This window comes from Microchirus variegatus (genome assembly GCF_963457635.1).
Source record: "Microchirus variegatus genome assembly, chromosome: 4".
Classification (NCBI taxonomy): domain Eukaryota; kingdom Metazoa; phylum Chordata; class Actinopteri; order Pleuronectiformes; family Soleidae; genus Microchirus; species Microchirus variegatus.
In genome coordinates, this window is record NC_139805.1 from 32138044 (window position 1) to 32165381 (window position 27338).

A 27338-nucleotide genomic window follows, 5' to 3' on the forward strand; every position below is an offset into this window, starting at 1 on the left:
AGAAAACACCAAGGCGTGTTAACCTTGAGGTAACCTATGGGAATGTGGCGGAAGATTATTGGCTCTATTTTTATCCCTCTCTCCCTTTTACTACCAAAACTTTACAAGTGGGTCACTTCACAAGAGAAGAGCTGGATATCAATCAGTCAGCGGTGACTTGGTACATCGTTTGCAGAAAACAAAATGACAGCTTTTATATTATGGATCAACACACTGGGTATTTTCTTGACTGAACCTGAAAATAATTAGACATGCATATTACAATAACCAAGAAGAGCCAGACACAACCACTTCAAGTAATGTTTTTTGTTAATCAGTGAAGGCTGAATGCTTGTATTATATAAACGATTGTCAAAATGGCTGTCAAACTTTTTTTTGGTCAGCTGACAAATGATTACTCAACCACAACAAACCACAGCTTCATTAGCAGCCTAATTCTGAGTAGTATGATCTTTAAGGCCAGCCAACACATTATAAGAAACATTCATTCCCAGTCATTTACAAGTGTTTCCCAAAACACTGATTAACTGATTTTTTTAATGCATTATTTTGATTATTTTTTGTTGTTGCTGTTTTTGTATGTTTATTACTGGCTGTCACAATATGCCTATATGGGGCCCTAAACTGGATTTAATCCCCCCCCCCCATTTATGGTCAAAAACCTCCTAGTTGCTGTAAACGAGCCGATAGCAATCTGTCTTTTCTGACGCTCTGCTGAGCCGCGATATACCCGGAAGTGACATATTCAGCACACCCGCTCTCAGAAGCGCAGCTCCCCCCTCTGGAACGGTGGATGCACTGCTACTCATTATCAAAACATTGTTTTAACAATGTTTAAAAATAGCTTCTTCACGACTCCCCGCCGCAGTCCCTTTTATGACTTTGACCCGGAGTCATACCCAGAGTCAGTCAGCAGACGAAGCGGAGAGAGTGGAGGCGGGACTTCCGCCACAAGTAAACAGACGCTTGTTTTGTTCTCTCACGTTTGTCCTTACAGGCTCCCGTAGAAACATGGCGTCTCACTGCTAACAGTGGCTATGCAACCACGGCCCGCGACCATGTTATTTTACATGACTTTTTGAAACACTACGAAAATGAAACAAAAACTATTATACAGCGACTAGACAATGCAGGAGCACATAATATGTATAAAGTGGATTTTGGGTTATATAAACCCATAAATACTACACATTGTCCCTTTAATTCTGGCTAGTCATAATTCCAGTTGAAAATGTCCTGTATTATCGTGGAATTAGGGATGTATGAAATAAAACATTTAATATGATATTAATGGTAATTCCCCACAATTCAACCTAGTGATATCGCAATATGTGATAATATCGTTATTGCCGTGTGTGTTGTGTGACAACAATGTCATGTCCTGCTAGTTTCGGTTTGGTACATATCCGCTAACTTTTTCGTCCTACTTCTCCTTTAAGAGCTGAAAAAAACCCCGTCTATGACGTCAGCAGTAAAACCTGCTCCGGCTGGGTGTCTATCCGTCGGCCACTGAGAGAGTTTGGCGTGCTAAATCTGTCGGAGTTTTCCCCCTCTCTTGTCAGCCGTTGAGTGTTTTCGTCGTGTTTTGTGTTACTGTTTTTGAAGCTGGCCCACTAGTCGATGTATGGGGTGTTTGGGAAAAGTTGCCGAGGAGCTCTTTAAGGAACCGGTGAATGGCGGACACAGCGGAGATGGATCAAGCTAACCGATAGCTGAGTTGTTAGCCGCGAATCACAGGTCAAGAATAGGTTCGTGCTAGCATGCTAACAGCAAGCTAATTTAGCATACTATTGGTTAAGTCACTCTTGTTAATCCGTAACATCCAAACCACTACCGGATTTTACTCGGGCCTGGCTGTTACACTGTGAGGGGTTCGTAAAAAGACGCCAGCTAACCACAGAGGAAGAGGCGGTCCTCTGTTAAAAGAAAAAGCCCGAGGATTTGTATGTTGTTGTTGGCTACTGTTTATCTCTTAGCCCAGACCAAGAAGAGCATGTTGTCCAACACACAGAACCAGCCACTGTTTCCGAATTCGGCGGGGCAGCAGAATCCGGCGGGGCAGCAGAACCCACCGGTTCAGTTCCTCCCCTTTCACCCCAGACCCACCTTACAGATCAAGAAGAACGCCATAACAGACGACTACAAGGTGACCAGCCAGGTCCTGGGACTGGGCATAAATGGCAAGGTTCTCGAAATCTTCCAGAAGAAGACTGGAGACAAATACGCTCTGAAGGTACGTTATATTTGACTAATACTGTCGGCATAAGTTCAGGCGGTCAAGACGGTGCAAAACTGACGCAGAGCCAGGAAATCCGGGTATACTGCAATACATTGAAGCAATATTACAGGACGTTTGGTGTCCAGGTCAGGGTCACAGGAAATGTACCAGGGATGCAATGATTACCTGGTCATTAAATTAACCGTAATCTATGTCGATTGTTATTTATTGTGTCTGTTCTTTTAATTCAAACACATTCTATGGTTTTTCAGCTTAATCAATGTGTATATCTCCTGATTTCTTTGCTCATCCATGACGAAGAGACCAGAAAAAAAACTAATTAATTATGAATCAAGATATCTGAGGAAACGCTGACATGTTATTGATCAAACAAGTAATCATTGAAGAAGTAGATGCATTATCGAATTAGAAAACAATTATTGGTTGCAGCCATATGTCAAATATTCTGTTGAATCACAGGATTAAGAATTATTGTGCGCCATTATTTTGCACCTGATTATTAAAGAAAAAAAACAGGCCAACACCTGGCTTTTGTTTGCTATAAACAAGCGACATTCACTTCTAGATAATGACACAATAGACACATGATTGGGAACTAATCGTTACTTTCATAATTATTGATTACTATGCCAATCCTTCACAAGTTGATTAGTTGCTTCCACATAGCAAGTTCCAGGAAAGGTGTGAAATGTTTTGTTCACAAACCAAATATCTTTGTCACAGAGGAGCAAAGAAAACAGATTGCATTTAAAGAAGTTTAAATCACATAACGTAAATGACGTAAAAATCACTCAATTATTTATTGATTACTGAAGTAGTTGACTGTTTATCCTTGTTGCAGTTGTGTTAACACAGCCTGCTAATTGATTTTCCCTCATCTCTGTTTTGGCATTATAGTCATTGAGTCTGCATCTAGAGCTTAAACAATTCATCGATTATTAATCCATTACTAAATCAATAGTCAACTATTTTGATAATATATTTGAATGTGTTTTCATCATTAAAATAAGATTTCTGATCGTTTTAGCTTCTTAAATGTGAATATTCTCTTTATTTCTTTGCTCCATATAACAAAGAAATCATTAAAACTGAATAATTTTGGTTTGTGGACAGAACAAGACATTATTTCCAGGTTTGGCAAATACTGATGAACATTTTTTTTAACTTTTCTGACATTTTATGGACCAAACGCTTAAGGAATTAATCAATTGTGGAAATAATCGTTAGTTGCAGCTCTATCTATATCTTTTATCAGTGTGATGTTATGATTCACTCTGTTCAGACATCGCCCTTAAAAACCTTCAATCGCTGCTGAGTTTTAAAGAAAGTGAAGTAAAATATTCAGGAAAAGCTGGTTTTGGTCTATGTGCATTTGTTGTCTTTATTAGTGGTGAAATTTATTACTTATTCTAATGCAGAAGAAACTGCTTCTCATGTCTTTTTGTGTTGTGTTCTCAAATTGGACAACTTGCAGGTTTTGCTACACAATATGCAGTATCTGAGATTAGATGATATCACAAGTGGCACAGGCTGTTTCCATTCTAAATTGTTCCTCAATCTGCTCAAGCTATTCTGCATCACGTGATGAAATGGTTTTGACTATCACTCGTACCTATCACTTGTGATGATATTAAACGTCTGATAAGCAAATACTGGCTGATAGTTTCATCCCTCTGATTGTGATTTGGATTAAAATGATCTCAGGACTTTATTCACCAGTTTAGATCAGTTTCTGTATTGTTCATTTACTGACGAAACAGGATTTTTAATGCAGGGACAACCAAGGACAGGTTAAATGCAGAGGTCAAATTCACTATCACTAATTGGTGCGTGTGTAAAAATAATTCTAATTTTGCAACACTTTTTAATTTTAATTAAGTACACACGATTAGCCTTAGTTAAACATTAATGAACATTGAATTCATAGTTTATAACGCATGAATACTCATTAGTATGTAGTTTATAAACTCAGTTATACATGTTTTACTCATCCCATCAGCTGAGGAACAGTGTCCAAATAGCTGCTTTACTCAAGCAGCCAATTATAATCCACCTCCAAAAAAATAAGCTATTTGATTGACTTACGATGCGTTATAAATGATGACTTCAATATGTATTCATGCTTAACTAATGCTTATAGTGTGTACTTATTATAAAGTTTTACCTCTAATTATAAAATATGAAAAAATAAATCTATTACATTAACCTACCTTTTTAAAGCAGTTTTTATGTTTTGTTTTCTCAGCGATTATTGCGTAATGTTTTTTCTAATACCTGTGACACAAACTATTTAATGCAGCTCAGGAACATCTGGTGTGCTGGATAAATTTAAAATCTAGTCTAAATAATTAGGACACATCTTTCTGTATGTTTGTGTTTAAAAGGTCCCCTATTGTGCAAAATCAACGTTTTAATCTTTTAGTACTTATATTTGGGACTCAGTGGGCCATACCAGTCCCCAAAATGTGAAAAAACAAGACTCAGTCATGTTTTAGTGGTTCCACTTTGTCTAAGTATAGGCGGTAAAACACGCGATGTTTACACCTCCCGACCAAGTGACGACAGTGCGTACATTTCACCGTGAATGTTGGCACCCCGCCAGGCAGAGTACTTCACAGCTCCACCGTAGCTCCCCATTGTCCCTTTGAAATACGAGACTGCAGGCAAGGTAGGAAGAGTGGCTGCACAGCAGAGCACAGTGTTCTACACAAACTTCTAGCCTCAGAGGACTTGTGTGTCCAGTGGATATATTTTATTTATGAAAAAAATGTTCACAAGCTTCACAAGCCCTTTGTTGTTGATCGTGTGTGTAAATTCCTTTGCTGGAGGGACACCTTGAACGCACCAGTTACGTGCCTGCGGTTAGTGAGTGATGTGTGGATCAGTGATATGAGGAGCACGCGTTTGAAAGCACTGCAGAAAGATGTAGATGTTGTCCTACATTTCTTATCAACCAAAGGCTGTCTTTCTGTCGTGTTTCCACATTCTCTCCTCATGTTGTTGATCCACACACGTCACTTTCAGCCGCAGTAACACTGGTGCGCTCAGCGTCTTTTTCTAGCATGGGAATTTCCATACACGCCGCGCCACGTGGCGCATTAATCGTTTTTCTTCGATTTTAATGTTTTTATGATCACGAGAAGCCAAAATCGTGCTCACTCACTATGCATTATGGTGAAACTCAGTAACAACGGGTAAACGGACATTACTATGGGGTATATGGAGCGGGGGTTGTGATGACGGTGCATGACAATAGGTGATAAGTGGCGACACTCCCCTGGAAGCAGTGGATGTGTGTTTACCTGGGTCTCATTCAAATTCACAAACAGAGCGTTTTGAAAAAGGCTGTTTTGGCAGAGTTATTGAACTGCTATTGTGCTTCATCCTTATGATATTTTGCGAAGCATGACATAGACATGTTCATTGGAGCACCAGGACCTAGTTTAACTTGGGTTAATAGGGTATAATACGGGACCTTTAAATAGGAGCGGTTGACTTCACCAAAAAGGTTGATTGAAAATGTTCATATTAGTGTAGCTATGACTATCATGATATATGCAGAAGTTTGATGTTTTGAGGAAAAGTTTTTTTTTTGGTTACTTTCTTTAAATGCACGTATTAACTTTAATTTCAGGTAATGCTTGGTATATTTCTTTGGATGAAGGATATTTCCATGTTCTGTATTTTAATCGATTTATAAATCTCTCTATATATAAATATAAATGAGTGTAATTTATATTTAAAGTATATTTTAATCAATATAATTTAGGATTATCAGTAGGGCTGCAACAACGAATCGATTTGAAACATGGCGGAGGCGGAGCGTGCGTGCGTGCGTGTGTGTGCGTCTGAGACTATTGCTCTAGACACACATCTGATTTCTTTTGTCTCATAGGATCCCATTTTAAAAACTATAAAACCCAATATCTGGATTTTATTGTCTATGCTTTATAAATCTGAATTGTATTCCGCTGGTGATGTTACTCCTATGAAATAAGATTCATAGGTGGGATGGTAGCGCAGTGGTAGAGCAAGCCTCCTTTTTAACTGGAATGTTTTGGGTTTGATTCCCACCTCCTGTGTCCTTGGGTGAGACGCTTAACTTCAATTGTTCCTGATGGCTGTGTGTGAATAGGTATGAAGTAGTGCAATTAATCAAAACTTGGGTTTCAATTATGATTATGGCCCAAACGATGGCAAAAAATCAACCAATTAAAACAAATCCATGATGCTTTTATTGTTGTAACGTGACTGACCTCCTGTCCCGCTCTTTACCCACAAAACATTGTTGCCAATTTAGCGACTTTTGCTTTTGCATTGCTATATTTAGCAAGTATTCAGTCCCCTCTAGTGACTCTTTCTTTTTTTTTTTTTTAAAGCAGCTAGCGACAAATCTAGCGACTTTTTGGGGCGTTATCAGATACTCTGATTTGAAAGCATATATCACGTATCATTCTAAAGGTCTTTGCATACTGGACGGGGCAAAAGTGTGAATAATTTGGATGTGAATTATGTATAATTTACATACACCATCCCACTTAATCTCCATTGCAACCCCCCTCCACACATCTTGTAATTGTTACCTCCGCCAAGGAGGTTATGTTTTTCGCTGGAGTCTGTCTGTCAGTTAGCAACATAACTCAAAAAGTCACAGACAGATTCGGAACTTTCAGGTAATGTCCGCAATGGGACCAGCAACAAGTGATTACATTTTAGGAATGATCCGTAGACGCTATCGCTATCACCCGGCAGGATGTATTTTGTAGGCACTGCACTGCCTTGGCAGAGGTCTGTGCTCTCCAAGTGCTTTTGTAGTTTTATATATTTTTTAAACACAATCAAGCAATCCTCTGCTGTGTTAAATGACTGTATGTCATCAACAACGCTTGTTCTGATTGGTCAGCTGTGAATCCGTAGACGGTACGACACCAACGTCCTTCTGAGTGTGATGTAAAAAACAAAACAAGAATCGACAGAAGAAAGTTTGTTATTCCTCTCTCCTACAGTGTCCATTAGATTAAATACACATGGTCAATTATGCAAATTTGGTGATGGTGTCATTCTAGCGACTTTTAGGACAGCCAATAGCTACTTTTCCTCGCTGAGGAGTAATCATGATAAATAATCATGATTAGGATTTTTTTTTCTATAATTGAGCAGCTTTAGTATGAAGTGTGATACACATGACACATGAAGCGTGTGAATGGCACAAACTGTTGTGTATAGCAGCTTTGGGTGGTTGTCAAGACTAGAAATAGCACTATATAAATACACTATTTACTATTTACCATTCACTTCTGTTCTGAACCATGTAAAATGTTTTTGAAAAAGCTTGAATGTACCGAAATATTAAAGCAAACATACATTTACATGATGCACATTGTTCTGTGTCATCAGGTTTGGTTACTTCACACACTCCAGTTTCATCTCTCCTTTGCATCATATCTGATGCACTTAATTAGCATGAAGGTGAAATGGGTTAAATTGCTGTTATAATAGTCTTTAGAAATTCTGAATGTCGTATACTTATTTTATTGCACCCTATAGAAAACCTGATAGTGATACCTCCATTAAAACTTGGTGCTGGCATGTTAGTTTGATATCTTATCCTTCTTCAGGTCTTCTAATGCTCTTGAAACATACTGTAGGCAAACAGACTGAGACCTTCATGAACTAATGAACTAATGCCCTTTTTGTTCCCGTCACTCACATCAGCTTAGTTAGCCCTATCTCATCGTTTCCATTTATTTGGGTTGTATTATATGCCAGGATTAGGGATAAGCAGGATCTGCCTAACCCTGGCCGAAGGTGACACCACCTTTTGAGACTTTCACTTTTACTAGGACCCAAATCTTATTCTAACAATGTAGTTAATAAAGTGACTGTGTTTGTGGGGACAATGAGACCATGAGATCCACAATTGAATAATTTACTACGAGGCTTTGTACCTTTGTGTTGACTGGACTGCCTTTTAAATATCTCTCCTAATCCCTCCCTCCCTCCCAAAGGATGTGAAGCATCTGCTGGTGTTATCTTACAGTGAATTTTTATAGGCAAAAGAAAGCAGTTTATGTGAGGAGCGATGAGATTATGATGACATAAATGACTGACAAAGGCACATTTATTTGGCCATATGCTACAGCATAGGGATGAAAAAAATACATGTCAGATGTCAGGAAGTTAAAGGGGAAATAAGTAGTTTATAGTGCCATCTAGAGGAGCGGCTGAAATTTACAACAAAGACCTGCTGCTCTGCTCACCCCCTCCCTTCCCTGAGCACTACGGTATCCGCAGCTGGTCAAATGTCGTCCTCGTCGTCTTTCTCCGTGTCAGCAGATGAGGTTCGTGAGGCGAGGGAGAGGGCGATCTACCGCGGCCGTAGCAGACGAAGCGGAGAGAGTGGAGGCGGGACTTCCGCCACAAGTAAAGAGACGCTTGATTTGTTCTCTCGCGTTTGTCCTTACAGGCTCCCGTAGAAACATGGCGTCTCGCTGCTAACAGTGGCTATGCAACCGCGGCCCGCGACCATGTTATTTTACATGACTTTTTGAAACACTAGGCAAATGAAACAACAACTATTATACAGCGACTAGACAATGTAGGAGCACATCATATGTATAAAAAAGTGGATTTTGGGTTATATAAACCCATAAATACTACACATTGTCCCTTTAAGGTAAAACAGTAATTAATTAATTGTTTAATTAATTTTTTTGGGGTCTTTATTATTATTATTATCCATTACATTTCTAGAGCGCTTCTCAAGACACCCAAAGCGCTTTACAAATTACCAACGACCAAGACTTAAAGTATTCAACTTTGGCATGATAAATTTAATACATATACAATTAAACAAGCAGTATTTTTATACACAAGTCAAAATGCAGAAGTCGCTATTAGCTGAAACTGACAGTTGAATAGAACGCATTATTGTTGAGATCAGTCATTGAGCCCTCAAAGTAACGCCATTATCGGCTAGGGCTTGGTGATAATACAATAACGATATGTATCTCGATAGACACTTCCGCGATATCGATAGAAAAAACGTCCGATAGGTCGATAAAGTCGCTCAACTTCGTTAGGAAAAAAACAATCAAAAAAGTGCTATAAAAATAGACAAAGCAGGTTTGGTTGCATGAACGAACTCAGTCCCTTCCTCGTAACCAAGTTGCTACCATGCTTCCAACCTTTAGAGTGGTCAGAGCCTCTGGAGTAGAAGTCAAACAGCCAATCAGTGAACATTCAAGTTTGGTTTAGCCGTTCTCTTCCCCGTGTCTCACTCACAACAACAGTATGTGATCATTGAGAATGAGTGCTTTTTTGGTTACTTAAAGTCCGACCACAGTCACCAACAGTGGCTTATCACAGAGCCAAGGACATGCTTCCAGTCAGCATAGTTCAGAGGTTTGGTTTTTAAAAATCTCATGAACGTGCTTGACATTACAATTTACCTCTGTGTGGTCTGATCAATAAATGAAGTGATTCAAATAAGAGGAAATTATTCATTTCATTCACTTAATTTTTAATATGTCATGAAAAGTGATTCATGAAATTATCGATGGATATGAAGTAGTTAAACTGTGATATGCTTTTCAGCCATATCGTCCAGCCCTATTATCGCCAACGTTAAAATACAGTGCTGTAAATTAGGGCTGTACGATTATTGGAAACTTGTCTTTCTTTTCTGATTCTGGCCCCAAACGATTACAAAAACTAAATGATTGAAATATAACTTTTACTGTATTACTTTTACCTTTTATTCTAAAAATAACACTTTTAATATTGTAATGGTGTTTGACTTCCTGTTCTGCTTGTCATTTGTCAGAAAACTGAAACACAGACATTCAGTGGAATCCCTGGGTTAAACACGCAGCATGAGTAAAAATATATAAGGATATGGACAAGGCAATAAATTCCATTTGTTTCAAGTTCACCATTACATTTTGACCCAATTTGACCCCGATTATTATTTTTTCCATTACTGAGCAGCCCAAGTGTGTAAATATGCCGAGCAAAGTCAGCCACAGACTTTTCAAGGAGGCAGATTTAGTCCCAATACTCATCCTCCTCCTCTTCCTCACATAATTCAGACACCGGTATAGCCAAATTACCTTGAGATGGAAAGAGATGACATCACTGTAATTTTTATTATTTCATTTATTCCTTTGTTATTTGTTTCTACTCACTCTGGTCTAAATCCCTCAGCTCCACTTGGATCACATACCCTTTTCATATAAAGGAGAACAGTATTTCTGATCTGAGAACCATGGGTATAGATAATTTACAGCATATTTATGATATTTCTCTGCTGCTTCCTGCATGGCTGATGTTCACTTCACGTTTTATCTTAAACATCGTTTCCATATTAAATTTTTCATATTCACAAAACAACTAATCTTAATAATTTCAGGGATATTTTCATTGTATAACCTACATAATCTTGTGAGAAATGCAAACAGGTCATGAAATTGTTTGTTGTTTGTCCCTCACAAACATATTTTGAAGTGATGACTAAGTGTAGACTAGGTTAGAGACCAATAACTCCTGAAGTGTCGTTTTCTTCATTTGGACTGGAGTGCTGCAAAGTATCTGTTGATTAGCTCTCATAAACCTGGGCAGTGTGGCTCAGTAGATTGGCCACATTTTTTGGAAGACATTGAAATTGTGTTTCCTTAAGTTTGTGAATGATGTGCAAGTATGTAGTGAAGCAGACACACCTGTCAGGGGTTGGCTGAGAATAGAGGAAGAGGAACTATTGGCCATTGTTAAATTCTGTGTTAAAGTCATGACTTTGCACTCACACCCAGTACCAACACATTGACACATACTCAATATGTTGTAGTATAATGATATTAACAGAAAAATTGCACCATCTTTAAAATAACTCCTTTCACTATCTTTATCACAGAAAAATTATGAGTCACAATTTGGCACATTGTAACTGACATACCAATGAAGAGTATTCACACCATGTTATTTATATTCTGTTTTTCATGGGAGGTGTGCATATTATGACAATATCACACAAGCTATGAGGAAGATTATCAATACTTTTTCTTGTTTTGCTGCTGCTTCTTTATCACAGTGATGCTGCCGCTTTTAATATTGCATTCCTGTCTGTATGTCTGAATAAAGGTTAACAGTGATACAGAAGATGAGCGATGCCCATTCTTCAATCATGAGAGAAAGGAAGGAAAAGGAGGGGAGGGAGAGGGAGAAAGGAAGAGGCTCTGTGGTGGCCCTCTGAGTTGTTTCTGATGATGGCATCATCTCGGAGTATTGGTTTCATATTAGCTGAACGTCGTGATTTCAACTTGTGGCTGCCGTGTGAAGTTATAATGGCCTCTTTTATTTTGTCAACAAATCAAGAAAATACCTTTTGGATTAATCAATAAAAAGCTAAGAAAGTTTCATATTATATGTTAACATGGATTACCATTTACCTTGTTGTCTTACAATATGAACTCCCATAATTTTTATTTGAAACAACAAGGATTTGATACAAAATGAATATATATTTTTATTGAAAGTTGAAAAAGAATCATATCGTTTTTTTTTTTTTATAAATGCCCCCTTTAAAAAAACAAAAGCAAACTCCTTCAGACAAACCTAGTTTCCATGTTACTATTTGTTCATCACACACCGAAAACTTCAAACCACACAGCATTCCCTTGGCTTATGCATGCTCACAGGATTGCTTGAATAATAGCTTGTATCATAAAATACAGAATTGAACTTTGCAATTGTCATAGGTCATGCTGTAAAGACTAGAACTCATGTGACCACTGAAGGGATCCATATTCAAGTCATAGATTTTTAAAAACTGTTGAATAACCTGGCACAGTTTTGCCTCTAACTTTACATATATATATATATAATATAAATATAATATTACCTCAAGATCCTTGTGAATCTGTGCAAATAATAATCGATATGATTTATATAGAACCCTGGATTAGACATTCAATTCCATGCTTCAGGCTCGGGGGACTATTCTAAAAAGGAGCTGAACAGATTAGCTGAAGGAAAAATCTTGTTTGACCAACATTGGTGTGGTGTACTTTTTTAAAGTGTGATTTACTGGATTGTATTTTATATGGTCTGTGTATGTTCCACACATTTCTCTTGTCTCTTTCTTATGCCTTTCTTTCTCTTGAGGGAAAAGTGTTTTGAAGGATGTGGTGTTGCGGTTGTTTGTAGATTATGAACCCACACAAAAGCTATCCAAATGTAACTGTGGTACAGAGAAATTTCCAAGCTGACACAGCACTTAGTCATGTGCTAAAACAGCATGTTTATGAATGGCTTTCAACACTTCCTTGGTGATTTTGCAACAGGAATTTCATTTATTTGCTCTCAATGAGCAGCTTCTTTTCTGTGAACATTTTTCTTTTGCCTGGGTCTTGTGATCAGTTCTCCAATAAGGAAACAAACTGGTTGGATATTGCTGAATGGTACTAACGATAAGGGAAGTTTTCCTACTCCAGAGTTCATTCATTCAAGATGCTCTCTTACGCCTCAGCAATGCAGCCAAAATACTGTACACATTTGGTGACGGTGCAGAGACAAGCAAACAATAATATTGTAGTAATCAGAAGTTGCAAACAGCCAAATATGGCTACCTAATTGATTTGATATAATATTTGTAAAATGTATATTATTAGTCAATATGTGGTCTAAAACTAGGGATGCACCGATTGCCATTTTTGGGGCCATTTCCGATTTTTCAAGAAGTTTGACCTGCCGATACCAATTTTAGCCGATTCCGATATCAATTTTTTAAACCACTTTACAGCATACAGAAATATATATATTTGCATATTTTCTTTAACAGAACATTTTAACATAGAAATACAATCAGTTCACATCCAATATCCAACTAAAAATACAAAAACAAACACTACCTGTATGTGTAGTTTATTTAAGTTTAAACATATTTCACAACATAGTACCTACACACAAATAAGTAAATGAACTAATGACTAAGAGCGCACATCTCTCAATGCCTCGCGCTCTCTGCTTACACAGGTTTAAATGACAAACAAACAAATGCTGAGTGCTGATCAAAAGTTTTGTGCAAGTGATTTAAGGTCCTGACTCCTCTCCCAAATATGACAGGCTTCATTCAGTGATTGAAACAAATATATAAACATTAATGAAACGTTTACATGCAGAGCGCGGCCACTCGCAAAGCAGACAGCAGCGCCGTGGCTGCGCGGATGTTGTGTAATCAAATACACCGGTATGGCAGTGTATTAAACATTCATATACTAACGAAAAAAAAAAAGGTATTTGGTGTGAACCGGTATACCGCCCAGCCCTACACTCTACCGGTGTAGAGTTCCGGTCACTGGCCGATTAATCGGTGCATCTCTATCTAAAACCACATGTTTTTGTTAGATGAAAGGCTGGATGTCACTCGTATCCTTCCCGTAAACCACATTAAAACAAGCCACTGCATAAGGCGGAACAAAAAAAACATTCGAACAATGCTCGAGCTCACTGTGTTTCCTGGTGTTGAATGGTTGCCTGGTAACTCGTTTGTGTTTGACTGTCCTAGTTTTCTTTAGTTTGTGTTGGTCAACATGCTTTCCATATTCACTCATGTAAATACAAGCGATAAGTGAATCTCCAAATCACTGGTTCACAATCTAGACCCCTGTTATTACAAAGCAACCTGATAGAACATCAGTCTGTCAGTAATACATTATTGTGTATCAAGAGAGCAGAAGAGACCTGAAAAAGAAATCCAAATGCTTTAAATCTGTAATTCTCCTTTCATGACCACCTATTCCATGCACATCTCTGTCCTGTATGAGGAAGTGAGAATGCAACTTCTGGGTTGTGGTCATCTCACCCACCCCCATCCCCACCCATTTAAAAAACAACAAAGAAGAAACGGCGGTGTTGTATACTAGCTGGGTAAAATAATTCATTTGATGCCAGTTGCATGTCAATCATGGCAGGAGGGGCTTTATTTTGTCTGGTTTTATCTTCATGAATTTTGATTATGATGATTTCAAATTGTTTGTTTTCCAAAAGTTACAACCCCCAGCTCTGTTTTACCTCATGTTAACAGCATCACTGACAGTTGGGTTGTCTTATAGTCACCTAGCCAGTTGTACCAACTGTTGGCAGTGTTGTGTTCTTTGTTTTGTTGTTTTATGTTATTTTGTCAGCACTGTGTACAACTGACACAAATGCAATACCTTTTCCCTGTTACTAGTAATATATGTAATGGGGAATTACTATTCTATAATATACTATTCATAGTTTGTATATATTCACTGTATATTCACGATTTTTACAGTTTTGTTTATCTAAAAAATTTTTTTTTTTGATCAATCTGTCCATCTGTCCATTCATCCATCCATCCTAGGTCTGCAACTCAATTAATCTGTCAATTATTTCTCAATTAATGGATTTGGTTTCTGGTCCAAAAAATGTCAGAATAAGTTGTACGGTTTTTCTGATCACTGTTTCTGAGATGAAAATTGCAGAGATAATGTGTATATAGTGTGTGTGTGTGTGTGTGTGTATACAATTTACAGTATTTATATTCTATTTCATTTTGAATATATTTCTTTGCCGTATTCTTTTTGCCTAGTTTATTTGTGTCGTTATTTATCTGCATTTGTTTTTTCCCCCCTGTCTTTTGGAACCCTTGTACAAGAATTACTATTATGTACCCGGACTGTGTGTGCTAATGGCAAATTAAAATCTCGAGTCTTGAATTATGCAGCTTTTAAATTCAGTTCTCCTTCAGTTGAACACAACTTCTGAAAAACCCTGACCCTGAAAAACTTGACATGGTTTTTCTTATGTAGTTGAAACAGTGTCTCACAGCAGGGTTATTAACTTAACCTAAAACACAGATGTAATGGTTCATTGAGACGTTGTTGTACCATAATCAAATCACTGCCCAGTTGTTCAAATGCATTACATCTAAACCTACTGCAGGCCATAACCTTAAAACCAGACCTTTGAAGATGATATGAGAGTGAATGTCCTCAGTTTCCCAAATTTCCTCACCTCTAAAGTCTAAATCTCCAACTGATCCTCACAAAAAATAGGCACGCATGCACACACATATTTACACAAACATGTTTTTCGCTGTGAGTTCAATAAACAAGTCACACACAAACATACATACAGAGATGCCTCTTTTGATAGTTTGTGGTTTAACCCTTTCTATAATCTCACTCCTGCACATATTCTATGCAGCCACATGAGCCACCAGCAGGGGAGGTGATTGGGGGTGCCTTTGTTTGTGATTGAAATGTGATTGAAATGTTGCTATATTTAAATATGCTAAGGCACACTTATTGTTTCCTGTATGCATGCAACATTATTATGCTTACTTAAAATAGGGAGATTTCTGAAATAAGGGAAGACCCAATCAAAAATGTTGGCATTGCAGGTAATTTTAGGAAATATGTGCAGTCCAACTTTTACCCTAAATCAGTAACTATAGAGCTCTGAATGTCACAGACTGCTCACACATACAAAACCCCCCCAAAAATACAAGATATTTAAGTTGATTAAAGTCTATTTTATAATAAAATTTAATAAATTATACAATTAATTAATTAATTAATCAATTATACAATTAAAGTCAAGTCTGGGTGGAAAGGAATTGGGCTTGGTTTCGGATCCCAAAATAAATGGGAGGGTTAAGAAAGGAAGGGAATCTGGTGTTTTTATTATGTGATTGCTTTATATACCTTTACAAGTGACATGTATTGATTTGTGAATGTTGTGTGAATGGATGGAATAAGTGTATGATACCATAAAATGTTTGTAGTATCTTGGTGCACTGCTATAGTGTCTCATCCAGAGGGTGCTGTATTCACAACAGCATACTTTATGAGAAACAAGAGATAAGTGATTTAACATTCTGCCAGTTGGTGGCAGCACTGTACCACTGTCTTGGCAATCCACTCTTGATTAAGTTGGGAGTTGCATTCAGTTTGATCTCCTGGTTTTCTTCAATATTTTTTTACATTGCCATTTTTGCTTTTGCAGATGTTGCAGGACTGTGCCAAAGCCCGTAGAGAAGTGGATCTCCACTGGAGGGCGTCGCCTTGTGCCAACATTGTGCGCATCATTGATGTCTATGAGAATCTCTATCAAAGCAGAAAATGTTTGCTCATTGTCATGGAATGGTGAGTGCACTGTATACACACACACACACACACACACACACACACACACACACACACACATATTAGGATATTACATTGACTTGCATTCATTTTCTGAAGACTTACACTAAACTTAAACATAATTACTACTAGCCTAATCCTAACCTTGACCCTAATGTTAACCTCAGCCTAACTTCACCTTAAAATGCAGTTATTTACGTTATGGAGCCTTGATTTTTGTCCCCGTAACATTAGGAATACCAGGTACACACACCCACGCTCACACACACACACACACACACACACACACACACACACACACACACACACACACACACACACACACACACACACACACACACACACACACACACACACACCCTAAAATTCCTGTCTTTGTGTGGTTGTGTCATGGTTTGTTTGAGTTGGTGAGGAAGTGAAGGTGGAAGACGGCGTTTCCTGGAGGGTTGCACATTTTATCTGGGTCAGTTATTGTAAATCACTTTTGCATGACCTTAGTAGAAAATGACCCATTTCTTTTAAATGCTCATTATATATTTCACGCCTTCGCATTTCCATCTTAGAGCCATTTGAACCACCAAACCCACATCTTGTCACACGTGCAGTCATTAGGTCTGTGCTAACTTTGTAAGTCAGCAATAGTGGACCTGACTTCTGACATTCACATGCAAGAATACTGTTGGTGATGACTAATTTCCTTTAGAAAATGAACTCTGCAATTATGAAAAGAGGTTCTTCTGATGAAACAAAAATGTTTCCTAGAATTTCACACTTTGATGACAAAGGGAGATTAAAGTACTCTTGTTTTCCACTACAGAAATTGGGTCAGTTTGATGACCCATATTTTGATGTTTAGGATTTCGCCCATGTTGTGACAATATATTATTATGCCATGTCACCTTGATAATGCAGGAAATTTAATGAATTTAAAGGCACCGGATGACCTGCTCTCTGACCCATTATCTATGTACTATGTAATCACAACATCCTATCTTATACTTAGTGCCAAGTGTGACAAGTGACACATATTTCAGGTAGATTCAGTTTTGCCACCCATTTCAAATAAACAAATGCACTTGTTCACGTCTTTGCACCTTTCGGTGTGTTCATCTTAAAATTACGTGTACTCTGGTGCATTCTTGAAACACTGTACGAAGTGCATGTGCACTGGTTAGAGATGTTTTGATAACAATTTTCCTTCCTAACATGTAACCTTTATTGACATATACTGTGTAACACATCCGATACCAGTGCATTTAAAAACAAATGATGTACTATATTATATTTTAAACAGGCATGTGGTTGGCCACATCACATTGGTGCAATAGATTCTACTACCCACTGATGGCACTCGGCATCAGAAGGATTTATGATACTGTGCTAGAGATCATCCTAGCACAGTATCTGCTTGATGTGGGTGAAGTGATATCCTTCAGATAAGCATTGATCTTAAAATCCTACTAAATCTACATGTGAAAGCTCACAAATGCATAAAATTCATGGCAGTAGTAGTAGTAGTACTCAGCTGTTTTACAATATCCTCTTTTGTGAATGAAGGTGAAAATATACACCATAATTATATATATATATTATGGAATCGGTCTCTCGTGTCGTCGTCGTCGTCCGCATCCGCAGATTTTAGCCGTTAACGCGATAACTGGAAAGGCGTTTGAGATTAAATTTTCTTATTTTTTTATGGGTCACATACCCCCTGCAGATGATCCCTATTGATTTTGAGCTGTCTACCATTATTATTAATAAGTAAATTAATTAATTATTGATATAAAAAACATATTTTCACCTGTATCTTCCAAAGTATTGCAGCTTCAAATTTTGCATGGGCATCACATACCACCTGTAGATGATTCCTATTGATTTTGAGCCGTCTACCATTATTATTTATTAATTAATTAATTAATTAATTAATTAATCATATAAAAACCATATTTTCGCCTGTATCTTCCAAAGTATTGCAGGTATTGGCTTCAAATTTTGCATGGGCATCACATACCACCTGAGAATTATTCCTATCTTTGTAGCTTTATTATTAATTAGCAAATTAATTAATTTATTATGCTAAAAACACATTTTCGGCTTTATCTTCCAGACTGATGGAGATATTACCTTCAAATTGTGTTCAATGCTTCATGTAACAACTATCTACAAGTACAATCATTATTACTTTGGCTATGGTTGGTAATAGTTACATAATAAGTAAACTGGTTAACTTATTAGTCAACAGAAAAAATAGTTAAGGCATTTATTCTTTATTATTGAGCTCATTTGGACACATTGAGGATATCATGGGTTTATTTAGCACTTATTCATAATATTTATTACATTATAATATGCATGTATTAATTATCATATAAAAAATAGTTAAGCCTCCATTTCTTTATTAATGCATTGAATGGAAAGTTTGAACATATTGTATGCTTTTTCATGACATTTAATAAACAGTGTATGCTTTTTCATGACATTTGGACACTTTGAAGATATGGCAGGTGTGGTTAGCATTTTAATATTCATAATATTTAACAAGGTATAATAGGTTAACTAGTTTTATTAAAAACTAGAGAGAAATTTATGAGTTCAGGTATTCTGTGTTCAATATCGAGTTTATATGCATACTTTGTGTATGTATAAAGTGTAGTCAGCATTATATCATAATATTTAACAGTTATTTTGTTGAATTTATTAATAATTAATTAAAAGAGTTAGTGGCAAGTTCGAGTGCGTATACTTTGGGTATATTGGAAAGTTGAGGATTGGACAAGTTCACGGATATACCCCTTGCTGTCGGCCCCCGACAGCGTAGGCTAGTTGGGAACAAAAGCACCTGAAGTGGATAAACATGATGTGAAATTAAGATTTTACAAGCTTCCTATTCCACTAAAATATTAGCCAGCTCCTTAAATTCCAGTCAGGGAGCAAGTCAAGGGGCAACTTGGACTTTGTAAGGTGATGTTAGCTATTAAGACTTCTGATATCGAACAAAAACGTTAACATTGTATTTATGTACTTGTTTTAATATTTAGCCCTGAGGGATTCAAAATGAAAATGCCCTTTTCATTTTAAGCTTTGCTGCGTCCCTCTGTACACAGTCTCCACTAAGCTCTATAATTTAAATTATATCATTAAAACTCTTGGCAACTTGTTCAATCACTAAGTGTCGCACATCTCTGTATCTTTGGATGACGGCTTACTTAATTGAAAACCAGGAAGTGACCATACATATGGTCAATTGGCAATTAAAGTAACTCTCTCTTTTTTTTTAACTACATGCTCAATGAATAATGAAGATCGGTTTTACATTTTCTGATCTTGAAATGAAACAGCTGATGTGTATGGAATTTCTTTTTCCTAAAGACCTTATAGTTAATGCGGGTCATCTTATCACGCCTGCTGCTTAGGTGTTACCACACTGTACATGAGATGTGAAAGAAAGTAGACCAGAATGTGCAAGGGTGTTGGTGTTTGAACTATGATAGTGTGAGATTTGCGATCGCATGACTTCCATTCTCATCACAATCGATTCTCAACTGCACTGAGAATTCACACCTCACCTCTAGGTATTGTCAGAAATGAAGGCAGAGGTCAGGGTTTGACCAGTGTGGGAAGACAGGGTTGCACTGTTTGATCGTAATCTTACTGCTATAAATTTGTAAGAAAGAAATAGGTGCACATTTACTTTTACTTTTGCCTCTCAAGTCTGCCACACTTTGCCTGTTGCATTGCACATTGATATCAGAATACGATGGCTGAAGCTGCAGTCAGTTTCTCAGTATGCAAAGTGTAAATGATTAATTATGAGAAGTTTGTGTGCTGTGGTTGAGTGTAGACACCTCACAACTCCACCTTTGTGGCTGCTGCTCACCCATTGTAATGCATACATGCATAAAAATGCCTGTCATACTTCTTTAGTCACACATGCACAAATTTGCACCCGAAACTCTCACAGTCACCCCGAGCAAAATGACAAAATGAAACCTAACATGAAAGAGCTTTTCTCATACTCAATCCAATTCATATTCATTAATTAATTATTATCTTTGTATTAAACTGTAGCAATTTGTTTTATTCTGGAATGTTTTTGTTCTACCCAAAGTAATATATATGTGTTATTTAAGGAAGCATGAATGTTTGGGTATTTTGTGGGATCCCAAGTGGTAATGTTATTAAAAACACTGGTTTAATCTTACATATAACAATATTACTTTTTTTTTACTTTTTTTTTAAAAGACAAATTCAAACAAGAGGACAGAATGAAACTGCATGTTTTTGTTTTAAATGTCCCAGTGCCACCAAACTGTAATCGAAATGTCTGCTATGTTCAGTGGTTCAAGATTATATACCAATTTACGCTAAGGGCTTTTACGTCATATCCACCTTGATAATGTGACATCTATATGTTGGCTGGAACAATATAGCTACAGGTTGGCTAGATGTCAGTACTTCAAATCCAGATATTTCAGCATTTTTTCTCGTTAGTTTAAGTTTTAATTGTCCTAATTATTAGTGTATACTAATAATAAAAAATTATACTTATACTAGTATAAGTATAAGGTTTTTTTTAGATTAAAATCATGATCCCTCATTGATGCAATCTGTGTGTCCTGGAGTGGATATCTAGACATCTTTTTGAGAGATGTAGATTTGTCATTATTTTTCTATAGAAAACATGTTTTCTGAAATAAAATGAGATAACTAGAATGTGATGCGTCTTTGCCTTTAGTATTGCCAACAACTTTTCAAAGAATTCAGGAATTTGGAAATGCATTGCATGTGAGATGTCTTATCAGCTGGCCGTTTATTAAATTCACTCTGGATTAGTTTAGGTTATGTACTGGTCATGTGCTTTCCCAAGAAGAGCTGAATTAGGGGAAACATGTCCGTGTGTGGAAATCCTCTTCATTTCGGAGCTAAAGAACTGTCTTGGATGAGAAGTGAATCATCTTCATGTATCTGCAGCCATGTTTAGTTAACCGCAACTGAACCTGGGTTAGGGTTAGGGTTTCTCAACTGTGACCTTGGATGACTGAAAAACTCCAGAGACTGCACTAATCATCTATGTTGGTCAACCAACTAACACTAACCACACCACCATCTCTTCCAGCACATCCTCTTTGCTTGGAAGCCACTAGTTTATGTTTCACACAGCTGAAGAGAAGTTAGGCTTGGCCATTCATTCAAGCCTAACCCTATGTAGTGATTCAGTCATGGGTTTTAAGTCAAGTAATACAATTCTTTGCTCATTTACAATTTCCTTTCTCGTCTTATTCCTGTCAGCACTGCACCGCCGCCCCCCCCGAGGGTTAGGGTTAGCCTGTCTGGTACTGTGTAGAGAGACTGCCTGTCCTCTCCTTTCATAATCACCATCAGTACATTATTAATCTGTGATATGAAATAACTGATACTTCTAAAATTTCTAAAATGAAAATCATTATGAAAAGCGATCGGCATACACATGAGCATTAGTACATCAACAACAACATAGTACATGTACTTCTCTTTAATGCTGTGTTAGCCTAGGCATCAGAAAATGGGCGAGTAAGAGTTTTACAAATCTTTGATTCTGACTTCTTCTTTTCCAGTATGGATGGCGGAGAGCTTTTTAGTCGTATCCAGGATAGAGGAGACCAGGCCTTCACAGAAAGAGGTAACGCATGTCGCTCTGCAACTAACAATTATTTTCTTCATCGATTAATCTGTTCTTTATTTTCCTGATGAATCGACGAGTTGTTTTCGTCCACAAAATTGACAGATAATGTAGAAAATTATGCTGTTTCCTAAACATCAAAGTGATGATGTTATCAATTATTATCAAGTTTGAATAATCAGAAGGCTTGTTATCAATACAAAAAAAGATCACAGCTAAGCTACTTACCGTCATGTATTGTTTACATGTGTGGTTTATGTGGCCTCCAATCGTCACAGCATTTCTGTCTCTTTATTTCAGAGGCATCTGATATCATGAAGAACATAGGGGAGGCGATTCAGTTCCTGCATTCCATCAACATCGCACACAGAGACGTCAAGGTTTGTATCTTAACTTTGCACGTCGCACTGAAAATACGTTTTTAAACAATGATTTCCACAGCTCCAGTGTCTCACTCTTTTTTTCTTCTTCTTGGCTGCAGCCGGAGAATCTACTGTATTCCACGAAGAGGTCTAGTGCTCTGCTCAAACTCACAGACTTTGGCTTTGCCAAGGAAACCACCTCACACAACTCGTTAGCCACTCCCTGCTACACACCCTACTATGTTGGTAAGAATTCAAGTGCTGGATTGTTTTCTGTGATGTCTTTACTTATTTCATAAAAAAAAACATCAGTTTAACCAAGATAAGGTCGTAGTCTGACTAAGGCAATTGGACAACTTGTCGAAGAGAATGATTTATTGGCCTTTCTCATCTGACTCCGGCTCCGTAGGTAGTGCTGTATCTCTATTAGCTAGTGCGTATTGAACCAGATTCTTGTTGACTTTTGCATCATAGTAAAACAAACAGAATGACAAGATGGTTCGCGCTGTGGTTCTGTATGTTTTGTTCATGTTGTTAATCGTAATCTAAATTAGCTCGAGTGTGGCTCTTGTGGTCACTACGTTGTCTGAAGTAAGACGCCAACGCCGCCGCTGTATGATTTGCGACAACAGTACTGCGCAGTCGCATGTCGCACGTTTGACATCTCTACTGTTTCCATTATCACTCCCTTTCTATTTTCAGCTCCAGAGGTTCTGGGCCCAGAGAAATATGACAAGTCATGTGACATGTGGTCGCTTGGAGTTATCATGTATATCTTGTAAGTGATCTTGTGTATCTCTCTCACCTCGCTTCCCTTCTTTCTTTATTGAATGCACTAACTAAGATTACCATGTTAAAACCCCTCACCAGGTTGTGCGGTTACCCTCCCTTTTATTCTAACCACGGTCTTGCCATTTCTCCTGGGATGAAGAAAAGGATCAAGATGGGCCAGTATGAGTTTCCTAACCCTGAATGGTCTGACGTATCAGAGGAAGGTAAACCTATGTTTATGTACTATATATGTTCATAAGTAGAGTTTTTGAGTTCAGATGTGGCAGCCATTCTACAAATGGTTTGAAAACTGAATTTATAAGAACTATTCATTTGTTTGAAATATTAAATTAAGAGCAACAATGTAAAAATCCATGAGGAACACCACCTATGTATTATTGTTGGATTAAAATACTTTCATGTGTTTCAGAAACAAGAATTTCTGACATTACTGTTTCACAAGTTTCTGCACCCAAATGTGCAACAAGCACATCTCAACTTTCTGACCAGGAAATTGAAACTAACTGATATGCTACTGTTAGTCAAATTCTCCACAGATGAAAGTGCTGTCTTAGGGGAAAAACACAGAACAGAATGTAACAATCTTACAACGTTTTTTACTGTTGTTCCAATCAACTCTTTCGTAGTCGGAATTCTAACGTCATACTCAACTTCCTAAAGGCTGCTTTCACAAGAACATCTATGCCTGTGTATAATAATTGGATAATAAATCACACAATTACTCGATGGCCAATGTTCATTTTGAGAGCGATTTGATTTGATTGATTTAATTTTAGTTATAAGTTTAAGTTTAACAACAATGAAAAAGCGTTAGTGTGTGTGCTTAACAAACCTTTGCGTGGATTTCTGGATGACTCGCCTCCAAATGTCGCTTCAGGGTCATTGTTTTTTCCTTTTAGTTTGGCTCCACATGGTTTACAAAGGTTTCAATAATATCATAGTAGAACACTGTCATTTCTGCGACTTTGCTCGTGTGTCCTCCTCCTTCGCCTTGTCGCCGGAGTAGATCGACCTCCATACCTCGCAGAGATTAGTCTAATTAGATGTCTTCTCATCCCAGTTCGTCCCACGTAACATTTTCGTCTAGTTTTTATTCAATCATGAATGTCATTTCAGTCGATTTAGTCATAGATTTTGTCATATAAACGTCATTTTGATTTACTTCTCGTTCTCGTCCGTGAAAAACAGTCGATATTAACACCAGTCCACAGCGTGAAAAGCCATGTGATGACGTCACCAACAATAATTATTTCATCATTGCAATCATTGCAGCCCTACTCTACTTGTAATTACTGAAAACTTGATTTTCCTTTCAACCTTTGACAAGTTATATATGGATATCTTGTATCTTTCACGCTTTTAATTAAATTATGTTTGCAGCTAAACAACTGATAAGGACCCTCCTAAAAACTGAACCAACCCAAAGGATGACCATCACAGAGTTCATGAATCATCCATGGATCAATGTGAGAACATAAACTCTCTTTGGATCCGTTTCACACCATATGTTCAGCTCAGTTTTTCAGGCTTACTGAAATAAAATCATAATGTTCTGTTTTTCTTCCTAAAGCAATCAATGGAGGTTCCACAGACCCCACTTCACACCAGCCGTGTACTAAAGGAAGAGAAGGACACGTGGGAGGAGGTCAAGGTGAGGACGTGCTGTAGGTCGACCTTCCAACTGGAAGGTCAAAGTTTCAATCCTATGCTTCTTTAGTACAAATGCCGATGTGTCCATGGCTATCAACACTGTAAAAGCCCTCTATAGATGCATTACTTTGCATTATGTTCAGTAGTTTACAGTTATATCAGATTCAAAAAAACAACACATTTAATGAGTGTAACATGTACCCTATGCTTTTAGGTCCTTTAATTTACACTTATACACTTGTTGTTATTTAGTCATAAAGAATACTGCTGCTGTAGATATTACGTAATTCAAAAGCTACTATATGCAAAAGGTTTGACTGATTTGGCAGAAGATTGGCTTGAGGCAGACATCATCCTCTGTCACCAGAGTGCAGCAAAGCATTGGACTGGTAGGGTCAAGCAAGTGGTCTAACACGCTCATCATTTTCTTATCTCAGGAGGAAATGACCAGTGCCTTGGCAACAATGAGGGTTGACTATGAGCAGATCAAGATCAAAACCATTGAGGACTCGACCAATCCACTGCTAACGAAACGGAGGAAGAAAGCCAGTCACACCATTGAGGACCCACAGTCTGCTGCCCACTGAAAGATGCACGCATGCATGCACATATAAAAACAGGTTGTAAAAGGAAGCAATAACTTGTCGACACATGATCTGCATTGCATGGATTTTCTCAGTGTTTTATTTTTTCATGGCAAAATTCTAATGTTTTTTAAGAGTGTTTGTTTTTATTACTCTACCATTTTAATGAATTCACCGTTCTGCTTTAGCAGAGAGGGATGTTGATCTGTGTTTGTACACCAGAGAAGAGATTAAAAGGAGAAGATGAGGAATCGGCGCGATCTCCTCTCATCCCCTTTCCCAAATATCAGGTTGTGTGCTCGGAAGGGCTTGGATGTTGGAAGAGGACACAAAGCCTTAGCATTAGCAGTAGTTTTTCACCCCACAGCCATGTTCTAGCTCTAGCCCAAATTCTGTGAATGTCACATGTGGCTAAATGGCTAAATCCCCCCCCCCCCCCCCCCCCCCCAAAAAAAAGCAAGGGAAAGTTATCTTTTACATACGTGGGAAGTAAGCAGATGTATTTTGAACTGACAAGCAGAATGTAAGGACTCTGACCCTGACCCGTTAGAATTGGCCGCAAGTAGTCGCTCATTGATTTGGATTGTGGTATCAGGTTCAGTTTGTCTTTGTGAATGTCGAACAGAGGCCTATGCACTCACAGAAGGGCCATGTGCCATTCAGACGCAGCACCTCACTCACGGTCCCTCTCTCCTATTTTAATGTATGCTTGTTTTTCAGGTACATAGTTTTAGGGCAGAGAAGGAGGGCACATTTCACAACAGAACTGGGCTCCACTTCCTCCTGCATGTAGCTCATAGGAGAGGAGGAGACAAAGGATACTGTATTTTTTCATGGATTTTATGAACCTTTTAGCATAGGCCTTACTGAGTATTGCTAAAGCAGCAAATAATTTTTAACCCCTACCCTACCATTTGGTTCAGGCATTTACCAATGTTATCCTTCAGAATTTATAACATTGCCAGATTATATTTCAGGTCAATGCTATGCAGATGTGTCTGTCAGCTTGAAGTTCTGCTAGGGCAATTTCTGTTTGCAGAAGCGTCGAGCAACAGTAGGGTGACTTTGTGTGATTTATGTAAGCAGTAGCGCCCTCATTGGGAATAAATGGTTCCAATTGGTCATTTTTTTAGAGGTACTGTTGGTTACACCAGCTCAACCTTCAGGAGTCTCAGTGAGACTAAACCAGGTGTATCTCCTCCACACTTCCTGGAGGACTAATAGAGGAAGCAGAAAGTACTGAAGAGCCGTCCTGTCGCTCTTCCCCCGAGCAGAATCTGACATACCACCAGCAAACTGTTGTCACATTCAAAGAGGGTGTGAAGGACAGTTCCTCGTCTTTTCAGCTCACTTGGTCATGGGAAATAGCCGTTTCTTTTGTTTGTCTGGTTCACTTGTAAAATCACACTCACATTACCTGTCTTATTGCACCTACAAATCTCTCACTGTATACATTTTCATGTGTTGGGGAATGTTCTCTTTTTTTTATTTGTCTGTTTTGTTTGTATCCCTTAACACTTTTCTGCAGTGGAGGCACAGATGTTTTTTTTTTTCTCTCCCCTTTCATTGTTCAGCTCTACCTGCCATACTTTCTGCTTCAGCTTTGGATTAAAAAAACACATAAAGCACAAACCTACTCACTCATTTCTCATTGTTTTATGATGTGTGTAAAAAGGAAACCAGTACATGCTGTATGTATTATTCTTATTATTCTTATTCTTATTATTATTCTTATTATCATTTTTATTTTTATATTATTATTATTATTATTATTATTATTATTAATAATAATAATAATAATAATAATAATAAAAAAAATGATAATAAGGCAACTCATTTTGATTATTAATTAATCTGTCATTAGTTTTGTCCATAAAATGCCAGAAA

At 37.7% G+C, this 27338-nt stretch overlaps 1 protein-coding gene across 1 annotated transcript; it reads left to right on the forward strand.

Moving 5' to 3' along the window:
• The first annotated feature begins 1516 nt into the window (after nt 1-1516).
• Nucleotides 1517-27021, forward strand: mapkapk2a (MAPK activated protein kinase 2a). Its single transcript, XM_083888113.1, has 10 exons — nt 1517-2233; nt 16265-16404; nt 21999-22063; nt 22364-22443; nt 22545-22671; nt 23128-23203; nt 23296-23420; nt 24598-24683; nt 24788-24868; nt 25305-27021. Exons 1-10 carry the CDS (start codon nt 1946-1948, stop codon nt 25452-25454), a joined length of 1218 nt encoding a protein of 405 aa, XP_083744239.1. The 5' UTR covers nt 1517-1945; the 3' UTR covers nt 25455-27021.
• The last annotated feature ends 317 nt before the right edge of the window (nt 27022-27338 follow it).